This window comes from Artibeus jamaicensis, unplaced genomic scaffold (assembly GCF_021234435.1).
Source record: "Artibeus jamaicensis isolate MK-2021 breed Jamaican fruit bat unplaced genomic scaffold, CSHL_Jam_final contig_659, whole genome shotgun sequence".
In the NCBI taxonomy this organism is placed as follows: Eukaryota; Metazoa; Chordata; class Mammalia; order Chiroptera; family Phyllostomidae; genus Artibeus; species Artibeus jamaicensis.
In genome coordinates, this window is record NW_026521916.1 from 796,668 (window position 1) to 813,696 (window position 17,029).

The 17,029-nt window shown below is 37.9% G+C and overlaps 1 protein-coding gene across 1 annotated transcript in view; it reads left to right on the forward strand.

Moving 5' to 3' along the window:
- The window catches only part of CCDC7 (coiled-coil domain containing 7), a 362,459-nt gene that overhangs the window by 243,909 nt on the left and 101,521 nt on the right, over positions 1–17,029 (forward strand). Inside the window, exon 13 of the mRNA XM_053670977.1 lies at positions 4,043–4,132. Within this exon, the coding sequence (XP_053526952.1) occupies positions 4,043–4,132 (90 nt within the window). The remainder of the gene's footprint in view (positions 1–4,042; positions 4,133–17,029) is intronic.

Genomic DNA, 17,029 nt, shown 5'->3' on the forward strand with positions numbered 1-17,029 from the left:
AGTGTTTCTATCTTTTTTAGGTAGGGCTGTATCACTACAATCTTCCCTCTTAGGACTGCCTTTGTTGTGTCCCATAAGTTTTAGGTTGCTGTGAGTTCATTTTCATTTGTTTCCAGAAACTTTTTGAGTTCTTCCTTGATCTCATTCTTGACCCATTCATTGTTTTATAGCATGTTATTCGATCTCCATGAGTTTTTGTGTTTTTGAATTTTTTCTTTGAGGTTGGTTTTTTGTTCAGTCCCTGTGGTCAGAGAAGATGCTTTATTTGATTTTAGTTTTCTTGAATTTGTTGTGGCTGGTTTTGTGTCCTATCATGTGGTCTATCCTTGAAAATGTTCCATGTACAATTGAAAAGAATGTGTGTTTTACTTCTTTGGGATGAAAGGCTCTATATATATCAGTTAAGTAAATTTGATTTAGGACATTATTCAATGCCTTTGAAGTCAGTTTCTGATAATCTACTTGCCTCTATTTCATTTAGCATTCATTTTGAGGCTTCCTCCCATTTTTCATTTGGGGTTTGTTTCTTTGTTTTCCCATTGTTTGAGACTTTTGTTGTTAGCCTCTGCTTCTTCTGTTTTGACTCCCTGGGTTTATTGTGTGAACTTCTATGGTAGGAAACCTATGAGATTCACTAGTTCAGTTTCCTTGATCTCCTAAACTTGCTGGTCTTGGGCTGTCATTTATGTTGGATTTCTGGGTTCCTTTGGGTTTGGATTGTTGTTGGAGTTTTTTGGTGGGTCTTTCCCTCCAGCTGGTTAACTGAGGTTCACTCTGTCCACCAAGTCTTGTATTCTGTTGTGCAGGTGTGGACAGGTTGTGTTGTAACTGGTTCTTCTATCTGTCTGAGGTTTTGGGGCTTCTCTCTTGCTATTGTTCAGTGTTTGTTCTGGGTAATTTCTCTACTGTTTAGTTGTATTTCCAGATCAGTCCTGGATTGCAATTAGCGTGGCTTCCACTCCCTCCTTCACCTTCTTCTATTGTTATCTGTTGGTGATTCCTTTGTTGGTGGGTTTCCTTTTCCAGCAGTATACTGGTATTCACATCTACTCTTTTTTGTGATCAATTGGTGTGGGAAGTCAAAATGTTTTAAGACAGTAGAAGTGTATTTTATGGTATTTAAAGTACCAACCCATAGAGAAGAGATAGGAGATTCTTTCAATTTGTAGTGTTAACACTGATAGCTCATGGAAGTAGCCACTTTTTAGAAAGGGTGGAAATAACATAAAACTCTTGTTAGGGGAAGGGAAAGATTTCGAGTTGGATCTAGAAAGCAGTGAGCTTATGGACATCAGATTATGAGGTAAAGTGACGGTAAAGGATAGAAAATAGGTGTAGTGTGTGAGAGAATAAAGTTAACTACTACAGTAATAAAGTTCAGGAGATAGTAAAGTGAGCTAAAATTTAGGAGTGGTGCTGTGTAGTATTTACAATTGTATGGAACAGCAATTATTTACAATAGTAATGGCAACATTCATAACAGTCAAACCATGCAATTTAACAAACCAAGTGAAGAAGACTAAACAGAAAGAAGAGAAATACTAAAATACTAATAAAATAAAAGATGTAAGAATAATGAAAAAACAATAATAATACAAGAACTTGCAAGTTCTCTGGAGTAGCAAAGTGAAATTTGTCTCACTTTCTCAGTTGTTGAGATGACCCCTTTTTGGGTCTAAATCTAGTCCTTTCACAGCTCCAGGTTTTATTGTCTTACTCGTGGGAATAAAAAAAAGGGAGGAAGGAAGAAGGATTAAAAAAGGAAAGGAGGGAAGAAAGAAAGAATGAAAAAAGAAAGAAGGAAAAAAAGGAAGAAGGAATTTAAAAATATATATATTTTAAAGTGTTCTGCTGGGTTTAAACTGGCCAAGCCAGTTCTGCTGGTTTTCCTGGCTGCAGCAGGCTGAGGAGGGATTGGTTTCATTTTTATCCCTTCCTGAGCCACACTTTTGCTGTTGCCCAGCCTCTAGGCCAATTCCTCAGTTTCCTTCTGTGCCTAGCCTATGCCTTCAGTCCACCAGTTGTGCTGTCCTGGAGATGCACCAGTTAGGGGCAATTCACAAACTCCCTTTAGCTCTTTGCTGTCCTAGATGCTAGGGACTCTCAGTGCCCCTTCAGGGTAGTTCTTCTTCACCACTGAGTTAAGTCTTTCTGAGGATTGCTGACTCCCTGAGCCTTGCAGCTCTCCTCTTTGGGGCATGTCCACCTTGCTCTTAAAGAGCCAGCGGGCCCTGCAAGGCCCTGTGTGTAGGGGCCAGATAGGAGGTGCCTCTGGACACAGGGGTCAGGTGCGCTCTATCATCATCTATCCTGAGGCTGCAGGCCTGACTTGAGCACTGGGCCTACCTGCTGGGGCAAAACAGGCAGCCCTGGGCCTCGTGGTCAGGTGTGCACTGTCCCTGGGGCTTTGGGTGTGAATGTGGACAGGGAGCTGCCACACCATGCAATCTGTTGCAGACTGTCCCTGGGGCTGCAGGCATGAGCTGGGGCTGCAGGGTAGGGGCACAGGAAGTGGGGGCCCCTGCTTCAGAGAATTTTCCTAACAGCTGCTGAATGCCTCTTTCTCTCTCTCTCTCTCTCCTCTTTTTAATTCCTTCTATTCAAGCCTGATGCTCCAAACAAGTGCCTGGTCTCTCACACAGCCCAAATCTCCAACCAGATCAGGGACTGACTGGGTCAGGATTCGTCACTGCCCAATTCTTCCCAACTGGCATCCGCAGTCTCAGTTGGTGCACACTGCCTCTGTGTGTTTCCCACTTTGCCCTTATATCTCCCCACTGCAACTTTAAGCATCCAGGTCCCTCCCAGTGCTGTTCAAATCTTGTTTGGCAGGGGAGGGAGGTGTTGACCTGGCTCTCTTACAAGAATCCTGCAGCAGACTTGGAGGGCACCAGGCCTGGGGCTAACAGCCTACCTGTTCCCCATGCTGGTTCCCATGTTGGTCCCAGGGACCTTATTATTGTCCTGACGCACTCTCCTTACTGTCTGATTTTTCAATGTCTTCTACAATTTTTGGTTTCCAATCTTCACATGTGCTGGGATACCATTGGCTATTCACTCTGTTCTTCAGAAGATCGGCTAGGTATTTCACCCATGCACAGGGGGAAGTGGACTCCTCTTCCACCTATCATGTGGCCATCTTCCCTGGGGCTAAATTAATAAAATCTTAGGAATAATAAAGCATTGTCAAATTTGTTTATCTTTTCAAAGAACCAGCTCCTGGATTTATTGATCCTTTGAATTGTTTTTTTAATCTATATATCATTTAATTCTACTCTGATCTTGGTTAATGTTAATCATTTTAAATATATATATATATATTTTAGTTTTGTTCAAGTAAACTTCTCTCCATTTTGCCCCCAACTAGCCCCTCACCCCAGCCATCCCCACCACCCATCCCTGATCCCATCCCCCTTGGTTTTGTCTATGTGTCCTTTATACTTGTTCCTGAAAACACTTTCCCTAATATTTTAATATATATTAAATAAAATATTAATTTGATAATATAATTTCATTATATCCACACGATAGCATGTTTATCATATAACATTATATGATAAGCTTATTATATATAATATTTAATATTAATATCATAATATATAATTATATGAATTGTATACTTCTAGGTATTCTAGAAGTATACATAGTTATATATTATATATTATTGCTATATAATATTATGGTAAAGTTGTAGTAAAACATATAAATTTCATATATAAAATATCAACTTATATAAAGTTGATAAGTTGTACTAAAACTTATATAAATTCCACTGTAACTTACTATCACTCAGTTGTACTTCACTTTATAAGTACTGAACTGTGGTATCCCTCAGTCTTCTAAACTTTAATTCATTGTCACTTCTAGTTCCTTTGCCTCTTTCCACCTCAATTACAACTTCACAGTGCAGATTAGTGTCAATGGTTTATTATTTTCATGAGGTAATGAAGACTTTGTTACTTTAATCATTAAGTATTTTAATAAGTTCTTTATATTGAGACTTGTTTTTTGTTATTACTAAAATTATAATGTTTTTCTTTAGAAATACAAAAGGATGGAAAATGATTTCCAGATTTTATCAGAGGAGAAATCAGTGTTGGAAAATGAACTTCAAACCTTAAGAAATAAAGAGGTTAGTTAAATTTTAGTGACTAAAAAATGGTTAAAGTTTCTAAAGATTCTTATTATATTAAGCTAGGAATCAAATATATATTTAAATGTTTTATTATACATTTTAAATATTAATAATTGGTAACACCTGTGTTTTTAAAATGAAAAATAATGTTGTATTTAAGTTACAATATTAACAACAAAAACTAAAAGGGTGGTATGAAAACAAAGTAAATTTTAAACATGTCTGAAAGACATTCTAGGCCTAATATTGTACTTTATTAAAATATCAATCAACTATGCATTTCAAATATTTTTAAATGCATTTCATGCTATTCTTTGCATTTATGTAATGTGTGTCCCAGCTCATTATATCAAGTAGAGTAAATGAAATATCTAGGATAAAATTTTTTTCTTAATATCTCTTCTTTTCTAGGTTCATAAAGCTTGTAAATTTTAAATTGTAGAAAACAATGGCTTAGAAGCAAATATTTATTAACTTCTTAAATCCATAAAATGTATGTTTCAACATATAATCAACATACAATTAAGGAAAATACTCTTTCTTGAATGCACTAGTGTTGTTTACCTGATACTTCTTTCTTACTAAAGAGAATGCATAAATAGTACTAGGAAATTTTTTACTTCATCAGAGAAGCAGACAGGTGTCAAATACAACACCAAAGCTGTCACATGCAATTAAAAGTAGTTTCATTTAGGTACACTTCCAAATAGGTATAGATGATTAAAAAATAATTTAAGTGAAAATAAAGTAGCAAATTACTTTATTAAATCATTGGGTAGTCTGCCCAAGTATATTTTGGAGCATTTAATTATTTACCATTAGATCCACACTAAGAAAAAACCTTGGAGCACACTTTCAGTCGAGGTGGCTGCATAGGTAAACCCTGTGCTGGCTTCCTCCAACAACCACATCAAAATTACAATTACACTACAGGACAACCATCATTCAGAACTGTGTGAAGTCTAGCTGAACAGAAAACCTATAACTAAGGATATATAGAAAAAGCCATATAGATACTGGTAGTGGAGATGTGGAACAGATAGATTGGTCTCACATCCATGTACAGTGTTTAAAAATTAGGAGGTATATCTGGATGTGGAAGTCCCCTCTGAGGAGTGAGAGGTCGCAGTCCCATGGTGGAGTACTCAGTTCAGGGTTCCAATGCCAAGAAAAGAAGTCCCCATAACTTCTGGCTGTGAAAACCAGTGAGGACTCTGGCTGATAGGGACCAGAGGCTGTTCAAGTCCCAGGTGTTCCTCCTAAAAAGCCTGTTCATGGATTTACATGGACTCATTTGCTTTGAGTTCCAGCACTTGGTCAGCACCTCAAAAGGCACCAGCAATATATGGGGGGGACTAAATTGTCTGTCAAGGGATAGAAAGCCAGAACTTTCCCAGACACAAGTGCTGGCAGAGGCCATTGTTTCTTTGCTAAGCCCTCTCTGTACACAGCCAGAAGGCATATTTGAGACTCCATTATACTGGATAACACTATTCACTCTGCTCTAGTAATTCCCTGAGACCCCACTTCACCCAATTTACAGACCTACCTAAGGTGCTTTTTTTACACAAACTGCCTGTCTTAGTTCATGCTGTGGACTTTCCTAAAATCTCTCAAACAAGTAGTATCTGACCTTGGGGTGCCTTGGACCTCCTGCTAAATGGCCTTAGGCTCAGAACTAGCAGCAGCTGGCCTTGGTTCACAGTCTGGCCTCTCCAGGGTACCTTCAAGCTCAGCAAAATTAGCAGCCATCTGAAAATAGTTTTGTAGCTCATGCCCAGTGGCCCTAGACAGGCTCAGGCTACATGTGGCAGCTGATCTTAGCCTGAATCTCCTCCGTGGCACCTGAGCCATCACACTCAATGGAAAACTTCACATTCCGATGAAACACCACCCAACTATCTCCACAAACTATAGGTGCAAATTCAGTAGTCATCAGAGGTGCAAATTTAGTAGTCATCAGAGGCACAGTGACACCAGTTATGATCTGTGGGGTTTGCTCCTGCATAGCAGTTCCTTCACAGTAGTTGTTATCAGCCCTTGCAGCCAATAGGACTGATGGTAAATATTTCCCATTGATGTGATACTAACAATCAAGGCTTAACTACAATAGGATGGTGCACACAGCCTACACAGAGTGGGGGAAGCATGTACCTGCAGTGCCCACATAAGGTGACTGGGGTGGCTGCACCATGGAGCCTTTCAGAATACCTACATAAGGCCATTCTACCAAGACTGGCATTTTTAGCAGTCCTACCTAATACATAGAAACAAATATATGGAGGCAACCAAAATGAAGAGATAAAGAAACATGTTTCAAATGAAAGAACAGGAAAAATCTCCAGGAAAAATATCTAAACAAAATGTAGACAATACATGTGATGCAGAGTTCAAAACACTTTTTACAAGGGTGCTCAATGATCCCAGAAAGAACTTCAACAAAGACATAAAGAGCATAAAAGTGGAGGTAGAAAACATAAAAGAAGAGTCAGAAATGAAAACTACAATAACTGAGGTGAAGAGTACATTACAGTAAATCAATAGTAAAGTACATGAAGCAGAGGATCAAATCAGTGATTGGAAGATAAAGAAACAGAAAACACCCAATGCAATCAGCAAAAAGAAAATGGGCTTCAAAAAAGGAAAGTTTAGAGTTTCTGGGACCACTTCAAGTGTACCAACATTAGCATCATGGGTTGCCAGAAGAAGAGGAAAACAATAAATTGAAAATTTATCAGAAAAAGTGATGATGGAAAACTTTCTTAATCTGGTGAAGGAAAAAGACACATATGTCCAGGAAAGACAGAGAGTCTCAAACAAAATGAACCCAAAGAGGACCACACCAAGACACATCATAATTAAAATGGGAAAAATTAAAGGCAATGAGAAAGTTTTAAAGGCATCAAGAGAAAAACAGTTAGCTACCTGTAAGGGAGCTTGCATAGGACTGTCACATGACTTCCCAACAGAAATATTTCAGGCCAGAGCAATTGTCATAAAGTATTTAAAGTGTTGAAAAGCAAGGATCTACAACTAAGAGTAGTCTACCCAGCAAGGCTATCATTAAAAATTGAAGGTGAAATAAAGAACTTCCCAGACAAGAAAAATGTAAAGCTAAAGGAGTTTATTACCACCTAAATATTATGATAAGAAATGTTAAAGGGGTTTTTTAAGAAAGGAAAAAGAGTAACATAGTTTGAAATAATAAGATGCCAATAAATGCTATCAATAATCATTTTATTTTTTAATACTTTTATTGTTGTTCAAGTATGATTTCTGCCTTTCCCCCACTCCTCTCCTGTTTCTATCCCCCCTTGTTATTGTCCATGTGTCCTTTATAATTGTTCCTACAAACCCTTCACTCTTTGCTCACATAATCCCCTTCCCTCTCCCCTCTGGTCATTGTCAACTTGTTCTCAATTTCAATGTCTTTGGTAATATTTTGCTTGCTTGTTCATCTTATTGATTAGGTTCCTGTCAATAATCATTTTAAATATAAATGGATTAAATGCTCCAATCAAAAGACAAATGGTGGCTCTATGGGTAACAAAACAAATCTCTTAAATATTCTGTTTACAAGAGCCCCATTTCAGAATGAAATACACACAGATACTGAAAGTAAAGGGATGTAGAGATCCAAGATGATGTCAGAGTAGGTGGAAGCTACATTCACCTCCTCCATGGACTAAGCTGGATTAAAACTAAATTATAGAACAATCATTCTGAATAAACAACTGAAAATGACTTGAACAGGAGTTTTAAACCAAGAACTTACAGAAGAAGCCACACTGAAACTGGTAGGAAGGGTGGAGAGACATAAAGGGGTGGTCCCACCCCTAAGAGCAGTGGCCAAAGTGCTGTAGGGATATCTCAGCAGTGGGGGTGCCCCCTGAGAAGTATTGTTTCTAAATTACAAGGTAAACTCCCCAGTTCAGAGCATAAGAATCAGGAAGAGGCACCCACATAACATCTGGCCGTGAGAAGCAGTAAAGTTTCTGTGTACTAGGGTGAGGAAGGAGTCCATTAGAGACACATATATTCCCCTAATGGGCCAAATACAAAATTTCATATAACCCTGGAAGTCCATGGAGGGAGGGCAGAGTGGACTAGGGTTGCAAGAGGAGAATCTGGTGTTTGTGGCTCTGGGGTGGGAGTTGAAAGAATAGCTGCCAGGAACCCTGTGCTTAGTCATTATCTGATACTGCAGACACCATCTTTCTTAGATGGAGCACTCCTCTCCCTATGTTACCAGCCTGAGGGAAAGCAATAGCCACACCCTTTGTACTCCCTCTTGGATCACATTGTGGAGCTTAAACCCTTCTGAGGAGTATAGCCAGAATTTATTTCAGTGACTGAGCCTTATAGGAAGCTGGCAGGTGAGTTAGGCAAAGACAAATCTCATTCTAGTGCCTTGAGACATTTGCTGGCTTATACCTGGGCTCAGTGCTCTTAAAAGTTGGCCTTGGTGTACAGCTTGGTCCTGCCTGTGTGCACCTGGGCTTAGCAGAGATAGCCACAAAATGTGAGTCACCTGTTACTCCCAACTAGTTGCCAAGGGCAAATCACAGCAAGTATCTTACACAGGCTTGCACCAAAGTCTCTTCCAAGAAACCCAGAATGAGTACATCCAGTGGCCATCTTCAGACAACATCAGACTAGGATCCAGTAAGCTTCAAAAGTGGCATATCCAAAGTGAGTTCTTGCAGGCACCAAAATCTGCTGGGGCAAATTATTCATAGGGTCAGCACCTGCATAGCAGCTCACATATTGTTGGGGTTGATCCTCAAAGCCAGCGTAAGGAGTGATTTCATGCACAAATGGGCCAATAGCAGTCAAGACTTGATTATAACAGGAGGGCCCATGTAACTTACATAAGGAATATTTTTGGAGCACCAAACTTGATTGATTAAGGAGACTGCACTATTTGACCTCATAGTACACCTACTTAGAAAGGCCACCCCCTGAAGACTGGAAGTCATAGCATATATAGCTAACAAAAAATAAGCACAAAAAGGTTAACAAAATATGGAGTCAGGGAAATAAGCCCCTTATAAAAGAAGAGGAGAAATATCCAGGAAAAGAGCTAAATGAAATGGAGGACACAATTTATGTAATATAGAATTCAAAGTAGTGGTTATAAAGATGCTCAACAGTATGAAAAAAGTCATAGAAACCATCAATTAGAAATGACTATAGGTTCAAAACCCAAAGAGACAAGGTGGCAGAAGCTGGGAAGGACCCACCTCCCAGCTCAGCAGAGTCCTGGGAGCATGAATGTTGACATGCTGCATGTGTGCAGTGGTTAGAGGTCAGCTTATCAGATAACAAATGGTCTCATCACCATTTATAAAGAATTTCCTCCTTTTAGAAGAACACCAAAGAATGACATACAAAAAAAGAAAAAAAACCAATTACATCCACAGAGGCAACATAAACAGCATCCTAACAGCAGCAAGTTCAGGAGATCAAGAAGACTGCCCCACTGAATCTCACAGGTCTCTGCCATAGAAACTCACACCACAAACTGAGGGAGTCAGAACAAACAAATTTAAAAAGCAAAGGCTAACAAGAAGAATCTCACAAACAATGGGAAGACAAAGAAACAAACCCAAAATTAAAGGAAAGGAGGAAGCCTCAGAAGGAATGCTAGATGAAATAGAGGTAAGTCAACTATCAGATACTGAGTTCAAAGCAATGGTTATAAGGAAGCTCAATGAGTCCACAGAGAATTACCAAAAATTACAAGGAAACTACAATGAATTCACTGCAAACTATATCAACATGAAAGAGAAAATAGAAACTATCAACAAGAGCCAAGAGGAAATGAAGAATACAATTACTGAATTGAAGAACACAGAAGAAATCAAAAGCAGGCTAGATGAAGTAGAGGATCAAATCAGTGAGCTGGCTGAAGGACAAGGTAGAAAAAACATCCAAAAAGAGCAAGAAAAGGAAAACAGACTCAGAAAGAAAAGGTATTAAGGGCACTGCAGGTGCCCTTAACATGAAACAGAATAATATTTATATAATTGGGATACCAGAAGGAGAAAAAGAGCAAGGGATGAAAAGCCTGTTTTAAAAAGTAATAAAGGAAAACTTCCCTAATTTGATCAGAGAAAAAAATCACACAAATACAGGAAGCACAGAGGGTCCCAACCAAGAGGAACTGAAAGAGGCCCACTTCAAGACACATCACAATTAAAATGCAAAACATCAAAGATGGAAGCGTAAAGGCAGCAAGGGAGAACCAAGAAGTATTACACAAGGGAGCCCTGATGAGACTAGCAGCTGATTTCTCAATGGAAATGATCCAATCCAGAAGGGAATGGCAATAAATGTTCCTACTAATGAAAAACAAAGGCCTGCAACCAAGACTGCTTTACCCAGCAAGGCTCTCAAGTAAAATGGAAGGTGAAATAAGAAATTTCCCAGACAAAAGAAGCCTCAAAGAATACACATCCACCAAACCAGCACTGCAAGATATACTAAGGGGGCTGCTTAGTTTTTTGATCCACTCATTTACTGATGGGCATCTAGGTTGCTTCCAACACTAGACTATTGTAAATTGTGCTTCTATGAACATTGGGGTGCATAGGTTCTTTTGGATTGGTGTTTCAGGGATCTTAGGATATAACCCTAGCAGTGGAATTGCTGGGTTAAAAGGCAGATCCATTTTTATTTTTCTGTGAAAATTCCATACTGTTTTCCATAGTGTTGGTACCAGTCTGCAATCCCACCAACAGTGAACTATGGTCCCCTTTTCTCCACAATCTCTCCAACAGTTGTTTTTTGTTTCATTTATTATGGTCATTCTGACTGGTGTGAAGTGGTATCTCATTGTGGTTTTAATTTGCATCTTTCTGATAGCTAGTGACACTGAGCATCTTTCCATGTGTCTCTGGATCCTCTGTATGTCCTCCTTGGAGAGGTGTCTGTTCAAGTCCTTTGCCCATTTTTTAATTGGGTTGCTTGTCTTCTTAGAGTGGAGGTCTTTATATATTTGGGAGATCAAACCCTTGTATGAGGTATCATTGGCAAATATGAAGGCAACAAATCCTATAAGTACCAAGAAAAAAAAAACAGCTACCTACAATAGAGCTCCCATTAGAATGTTGGATGATTATTCAACAGAAACATTTTAGGACAGAAGAGACTGGCATGAAATATTTAAAGTAATGAAAAGAAAGGGTCTACAATCAATTCTATTCTACCCAGTATGTCTACCATTTAAAATTGAAGGAGAAGTAAAGAGCTTCTCAGAGAAGAAAAAGCAAGGGAGTTTGTTACCAAAAACCCGTATTACAAAAAATGTTTAGGGGCCTTCTTGAAGAAGAAGGAGAAAGAGGAGGAAGATGAAGAAGAAAGAAATGAAAGAAGAAGGGAAAAAGAAGGAAGAAGAAGAAGGAACAATGTACCCAATTAAATAAAAAATGAAAGAGAAATAATAACTAACAAAGAACTCCTAAGAATTCTATTATAAGCAACTACATGCCAACCCACTGGACAATGAGGACAAAATATATACATTTCTAGCAAGAGTATTCCAAAACTGAATCAGGAAAAATCAGGGAATCTGAATAGACAGATTATAGCTAGTAAAACTGAAACAGTAATTAAAAAAGAAACAATACAACAAACAAAAATAACACTTGAATTTTACCAAACATTCAAAGAAGAACTAACACCTATTTTTTTCTCAAAATAGTCCAAAAATTCAGCAGGAGGGAAGACTTCCTAGTTCATTTAATGGGCAAGCATTATCCTAATTCCAAAGCCAGATAAAGACACTACAAAGAAAGAAAATTATAGGAAATATCCCTGATGAATGTGGATGGTAAAATACTTAAAAAAATATTAGTAACTCAGATGCAGCAATACATCAAATAGGTCATACAACATGATCATATAGGATTTATTTAGGGGATGCAAAGTTGGTAAAATACTTGCAAATCAATAAACATGATACACCAGGTGCACAAAATGAAGGACAATAGCAACATGATTATATCAGTACATACAATAAAAAGCATTTGATAAAATTCAGTGCATGTGGGTAGGCTTCACCTGCAGGTCCCCCACCCACTGTCCACCATGGATGAGAATAAGTTTACAAAGACATGATTTGCTTGGGGAAGAAAGGTGACTGATCTCTCAAAGGAGAAGGGCCAGAAACCCATTCCTCAATAGGCTTTTACTGGGTTTAATTTTCATAGCAATACAGGTTCCATATGTAAAGCTTATCAGTCATTGTCAGGTAGCAATGATCAAACAATAGATAACATTCAAAGAACTCTGAGGGCTTACTTTGAGTCAGGGTCAGATAGCTAAAGGGCCATAAGACTTTCAAGAACAAAATCATTGTATGCTTGGACCCATAGAAATGCAAATTAAAAACCACAATCGTATCACCTCACACCAATGAGAATGGTTATCTTCAATAAATCAACTAACAACAAATGTTGTAGAGGATGAGGAGAAAAGGTAACCCTCCTGCACTGTTGGTGGGAATGCAGAATGGTGGTCACTGTGGAAAACAACATGGAGTTCTCATAAAAAATAAGAATGGAGTGATCCAAGATGGAAGAGGAATGAATAGCTACATTAACCTCCTCCCAGGATCAATCTGAAATTATAACTAAATTTTTGAGAAATAATCTGGAGTAAACAACTGAACAATAGCAGGAGAGAAGTTTAGCAGGAGAGATAGAGCAGGAGAATAGCAGGAGAAAACAACAGACAGAAGAAATAGCTTCACCAGAATGTGACTGGTATGGAGTATAGAGGAGATATGAAGGGACTGGCTGGGCTCCCTGATGGCAGCTGAAGTGACAGAGGAAAATTTCAGCAGCCAAGGGGTTCCTTATGAGTAGTGTGGGGTCTAAGTCCAAAGCTGGGCTCTCCAGTTTATGTCACCATGATATGGCTAATATTACATTTCATGTTGTCCTGCAGGTCCCTTAACCCCTCTTCATTTTTCTTGAGTCATTTTTCATTTTGTTGCTCTATCTGGGAATTTTTTTCTACCTTGTCTTCCAGCTTGCTGATTAAATCTTCTGCTTCATCTAGCCTGATTTTAATCCCTTGTACTGTGTTCCTCAATTCAGAAATTATATTCTTCATTTCCTCTTGGCTCTTATTGATAGTTCCTATGTCCTTTTTCATGCTGTTGTAGTTTGCAGTAAATTCCTTGTAGCTTCCTTGAAGCTTTTTGTAATCTCAGTGAGCTCATTGAACTTCCTTATAACCATTATTTTGAACTCAGTGTCTCATAGTTTACTTGTCTCTAAATAGAGACAATTTAATTTAGCAGTCTTTTTGGGGATTCCTCCATTCCTTTCAGTTGGGGGTTGTTTCTTTGTCTCCCCATTTTAGGTACCCTCCTAGTTTGCTTCTTAACTTGATCTGTTTTGACTTGCCTTTAACTTGCTTTAGTGGTGTGAACTTCTATGGTAGGAGATCTTTGGGATTTATTGGTGCATTCTACTTGATCTCCTGAAATTGATGCTTTGGGATGCCCTTTCTGCCATTTATGTTAGCTCTCTAGTTGTAACTGGGTTTTGATTGTTGTTGGGTCATTCTTTGCTGGGTTCTTCCCTCCAGCTGGCTGACTGAGAGTCACTCTGCCTACTACGTCTTGTATGCTGTTGTGCAGGTGCTGCCAGAAGAAAATCACATAGCCCAGGAAACAAACCCACTCCTGCAAAAATACCCACCCCCCACAATCACACTCTCAATAACAAATGAGCCAGTATTATATAGGTCCTAAAGGGATAAGAAAGGACAAATTAATGTAAGATGACAAACTGAAAGAAAAATTATTTTGAGATGGTAGAGGGGGGAGAAATTGGGGCAAGGTTAAGAGAGAAAGTAAAATTTACATCATGAATAAAAAATGGAATGAAGCAGCAGGAATGGAGCAAGAAAAGGGAAGTGGTATAGTTTTATGTTTACAGAAACTAAAAATATATATTGAGAAAAAGAAAAAAATGAGTAAAGAAATTTAAAAAAATAGGAACCAAATTGGAGAAACATATCCACCACAGCACTATCAACAACAAATTAGCTAAGAATAATATAAGTGGGATTGGAATAAGAGTGAAAAAAGGAAGAAGGAACAGTTTAAGTGATGTCTACAGGAAAAGGAAGTGATTTTGAGATGAAAAAAGGAAAAGGAATATGAAGAGTGAAGAACAGAAAACAGGCTAAGATCAGGAAGAATTAAAATTTGAGATGATGAAAAGGGCAGGAGGAATGCAGAATGGAGTAGGAAATGGCAATAGCAAAATCTGAGATTTGAAATAACAAAATAGTGAAGATCCAGAGATAAAAATTGAAGAAATGCAACAATAACCACACTACCCATAACTAACAAGCAAAGGTTGATAAAGGTGGAGAGAACACAAGGGTATTTTAAGGGTGTGAAGAAAGAATGTAAGATGACCAATGATAAGAAAAATGTTTTTTGAGGCTGAAAGAGGGGTGGGGATAGTAAGAATTTGAAATGAAAACAAGCCATAGCAAGAGGGAAAACAAAATTTATAATGAAAATAAAAAAGGAATAAAGAAGGTAAATTGGGTTAGAGAAGGGAGAGGCAAAATATGAGATTTAAAATAAACTAAAACAATTAAAATAAAAAATACCATAAATATAAGTGGGAAAAATAAAATAAACTATAATAAAAATCTAGTGACTTAATATGCACAAATATTTTAATTAATTTATTATTTTTTAACATTTTTATTTCTGTTCAAGTAGTTTTCTACATGTTCCTCCAACCCCATGCCACCACCCCAGCCCTCCCCATCTCCTTCCCCTATTTCCACCTTTTCCCCCATTAGTGTCCATGTGTCCTTTATAATTGTTCCTCTAAACACTTCACCATTTAATGCCATTATCCCCTCCCCTCTCCCCTCTGGTTACTCTCAGCCTGTTCTCAATTTCAATGTCTTTGGTTATATTTTGCTGGCTATTTCATTTTTTAATTAGGTTCCTGTTAAAGGTGAAATCATATGGTATTTCTCTCATGAAAGAGGGTGTAGATGAATACAAACTGTGTCATTAACATTGGTTACCTTACATAAATCATCCATTTAAAAAAAATTGTTATTCAAGTAGAGTTTTCTCATAAATCATCCTTATGCCATAGCATTTCTATTTTTTGTTGTTGTTTTGGATTGGTGTTTCAGGGTTCTTAGGACATAATCTTAGCAGTGGAAATGCTGGGTCAAAAGGAAGTTCCATGTTTAGTTTTCTGAGGAAATTCCTTATTGTTTTCCATAGTGGTTGCACCAGTCTGCAATCCCACCAACACTGTACTAGGGTTCCTTTTTCTAGAAAACCTCTCCAACAATTGTTTTTTCCTTTATGGTGGCCATTCTGACTGGTGTGAAGTGGTATCTAATTGTGGTTTTAATTTGCATCTCTCTGATGGCTAGCAATACTGAGCAGCTTTTCATGTTTCTGGACCCACTGTATGTTCTCCTTAGAAACATGTCTGTTCAAGTCCTTTGCCCATTTTTTAACTAGGTTGCTTCTCTTCTTAGAGTGGATTTGTGTGAGTTCTTTATATATTTGGGAGATCAAACCCTTGTGTGAGGTATCATTGGCAAATATGTTTTCCCATATAGTTGGTTTTCTTCTCATTTTAACACTGTTTTCTTCAGCCTTGCAGAAGCTTTTTATTTTGATGAGACCCCACTGGTTTATTCTTTCCTTTATGTCCCTTGCTGTAGGGAATATATCAGTAAAAATGTTACTGCATAAAATATCTGAGATTTTCCTGCCTATGTTCTCCTCTAGGAGTTTAATGGTGTCACAACTTACATTAAATCTTTTATCCATCTTCAATTTATTTTTGTGTATGGTGTAAGTTGGTGATCAAGTTTCATTTTTTGCATGTAGCTGTCCAGCTCTCTCAAAACCATTTGTAGAAGAGGCTTTTTTATTCCACCTTATGCTTTTCCTTCCTTTGTTGAATACTAATTGAGTGTAGAGACTTTGATTTATTTCTGGGCTGTATGTTATGTTCCATTGGTCTGTTTGTTTTTCTGCCAGTACCAGGCTGTTTTGATTACAGTGGCCTTGTAATACAGTTTGATATCACATATTGTGATCCCTCCTACTTTGTTCTTCTTTCTCAAAATTGCAGCAGCTATTTGGGGTCGATTATGGTTCCATATAAATTTTGGAAGTGTTTGTTCTATATCTGTGAAATATGCCATTGGTACTTTAATAGGTATTACATTGAATACATAAATTTCTTTGGGTAGTATGGACATTTTGATAATGTTAATTCTTCCAATATGTGAACATGATATATGTGCCCATTTGTTTGTGTCTTCCTTAATGTCTTTCTTTTTTTTTATTTTTTATTTATTTTTTATTTATTTATTTATTATTTTTTTAATATTATTTTATTTAGTTACTTTTCAAGTACATTTTTTTTTAATCTATTTCTCCCATCCCACCGTACCCCCCCGCCCGGTCTCCCCCCTCCCTCCCATTCCCCCACCCAGTCCTCATCTCTGTGTCTTTCATACTTGTTCCTCAAAATCCCTCCCCCTTTTTCCCCTTAAGTTCCCTTCCCTCTCCCCTCTGGTCGCTGCCCACTTGTTCTCTATTTCCGTGTCTTTGTTTTTATTCTGTTTGCTTGTTTGTTTTATTCTTTAGCTTCCTGTCAAAGGTGAGATCATATGGTATTTGTCCTTCAATGCCTGGCCTATTTCACTCAGCATAATGCTTTCCAGTTCCATCCATGTTGTTGCAAAAGGTAGTAGCTCCTTCTTTCTCTCTGCTGCATAGAATTCCATGGTGTATATGTACCACAATTTTTTGATCCATTCATTTACTGATGGGCACCTAGGTTGCTTCCAACTCTTGGCTATTGTAAATTG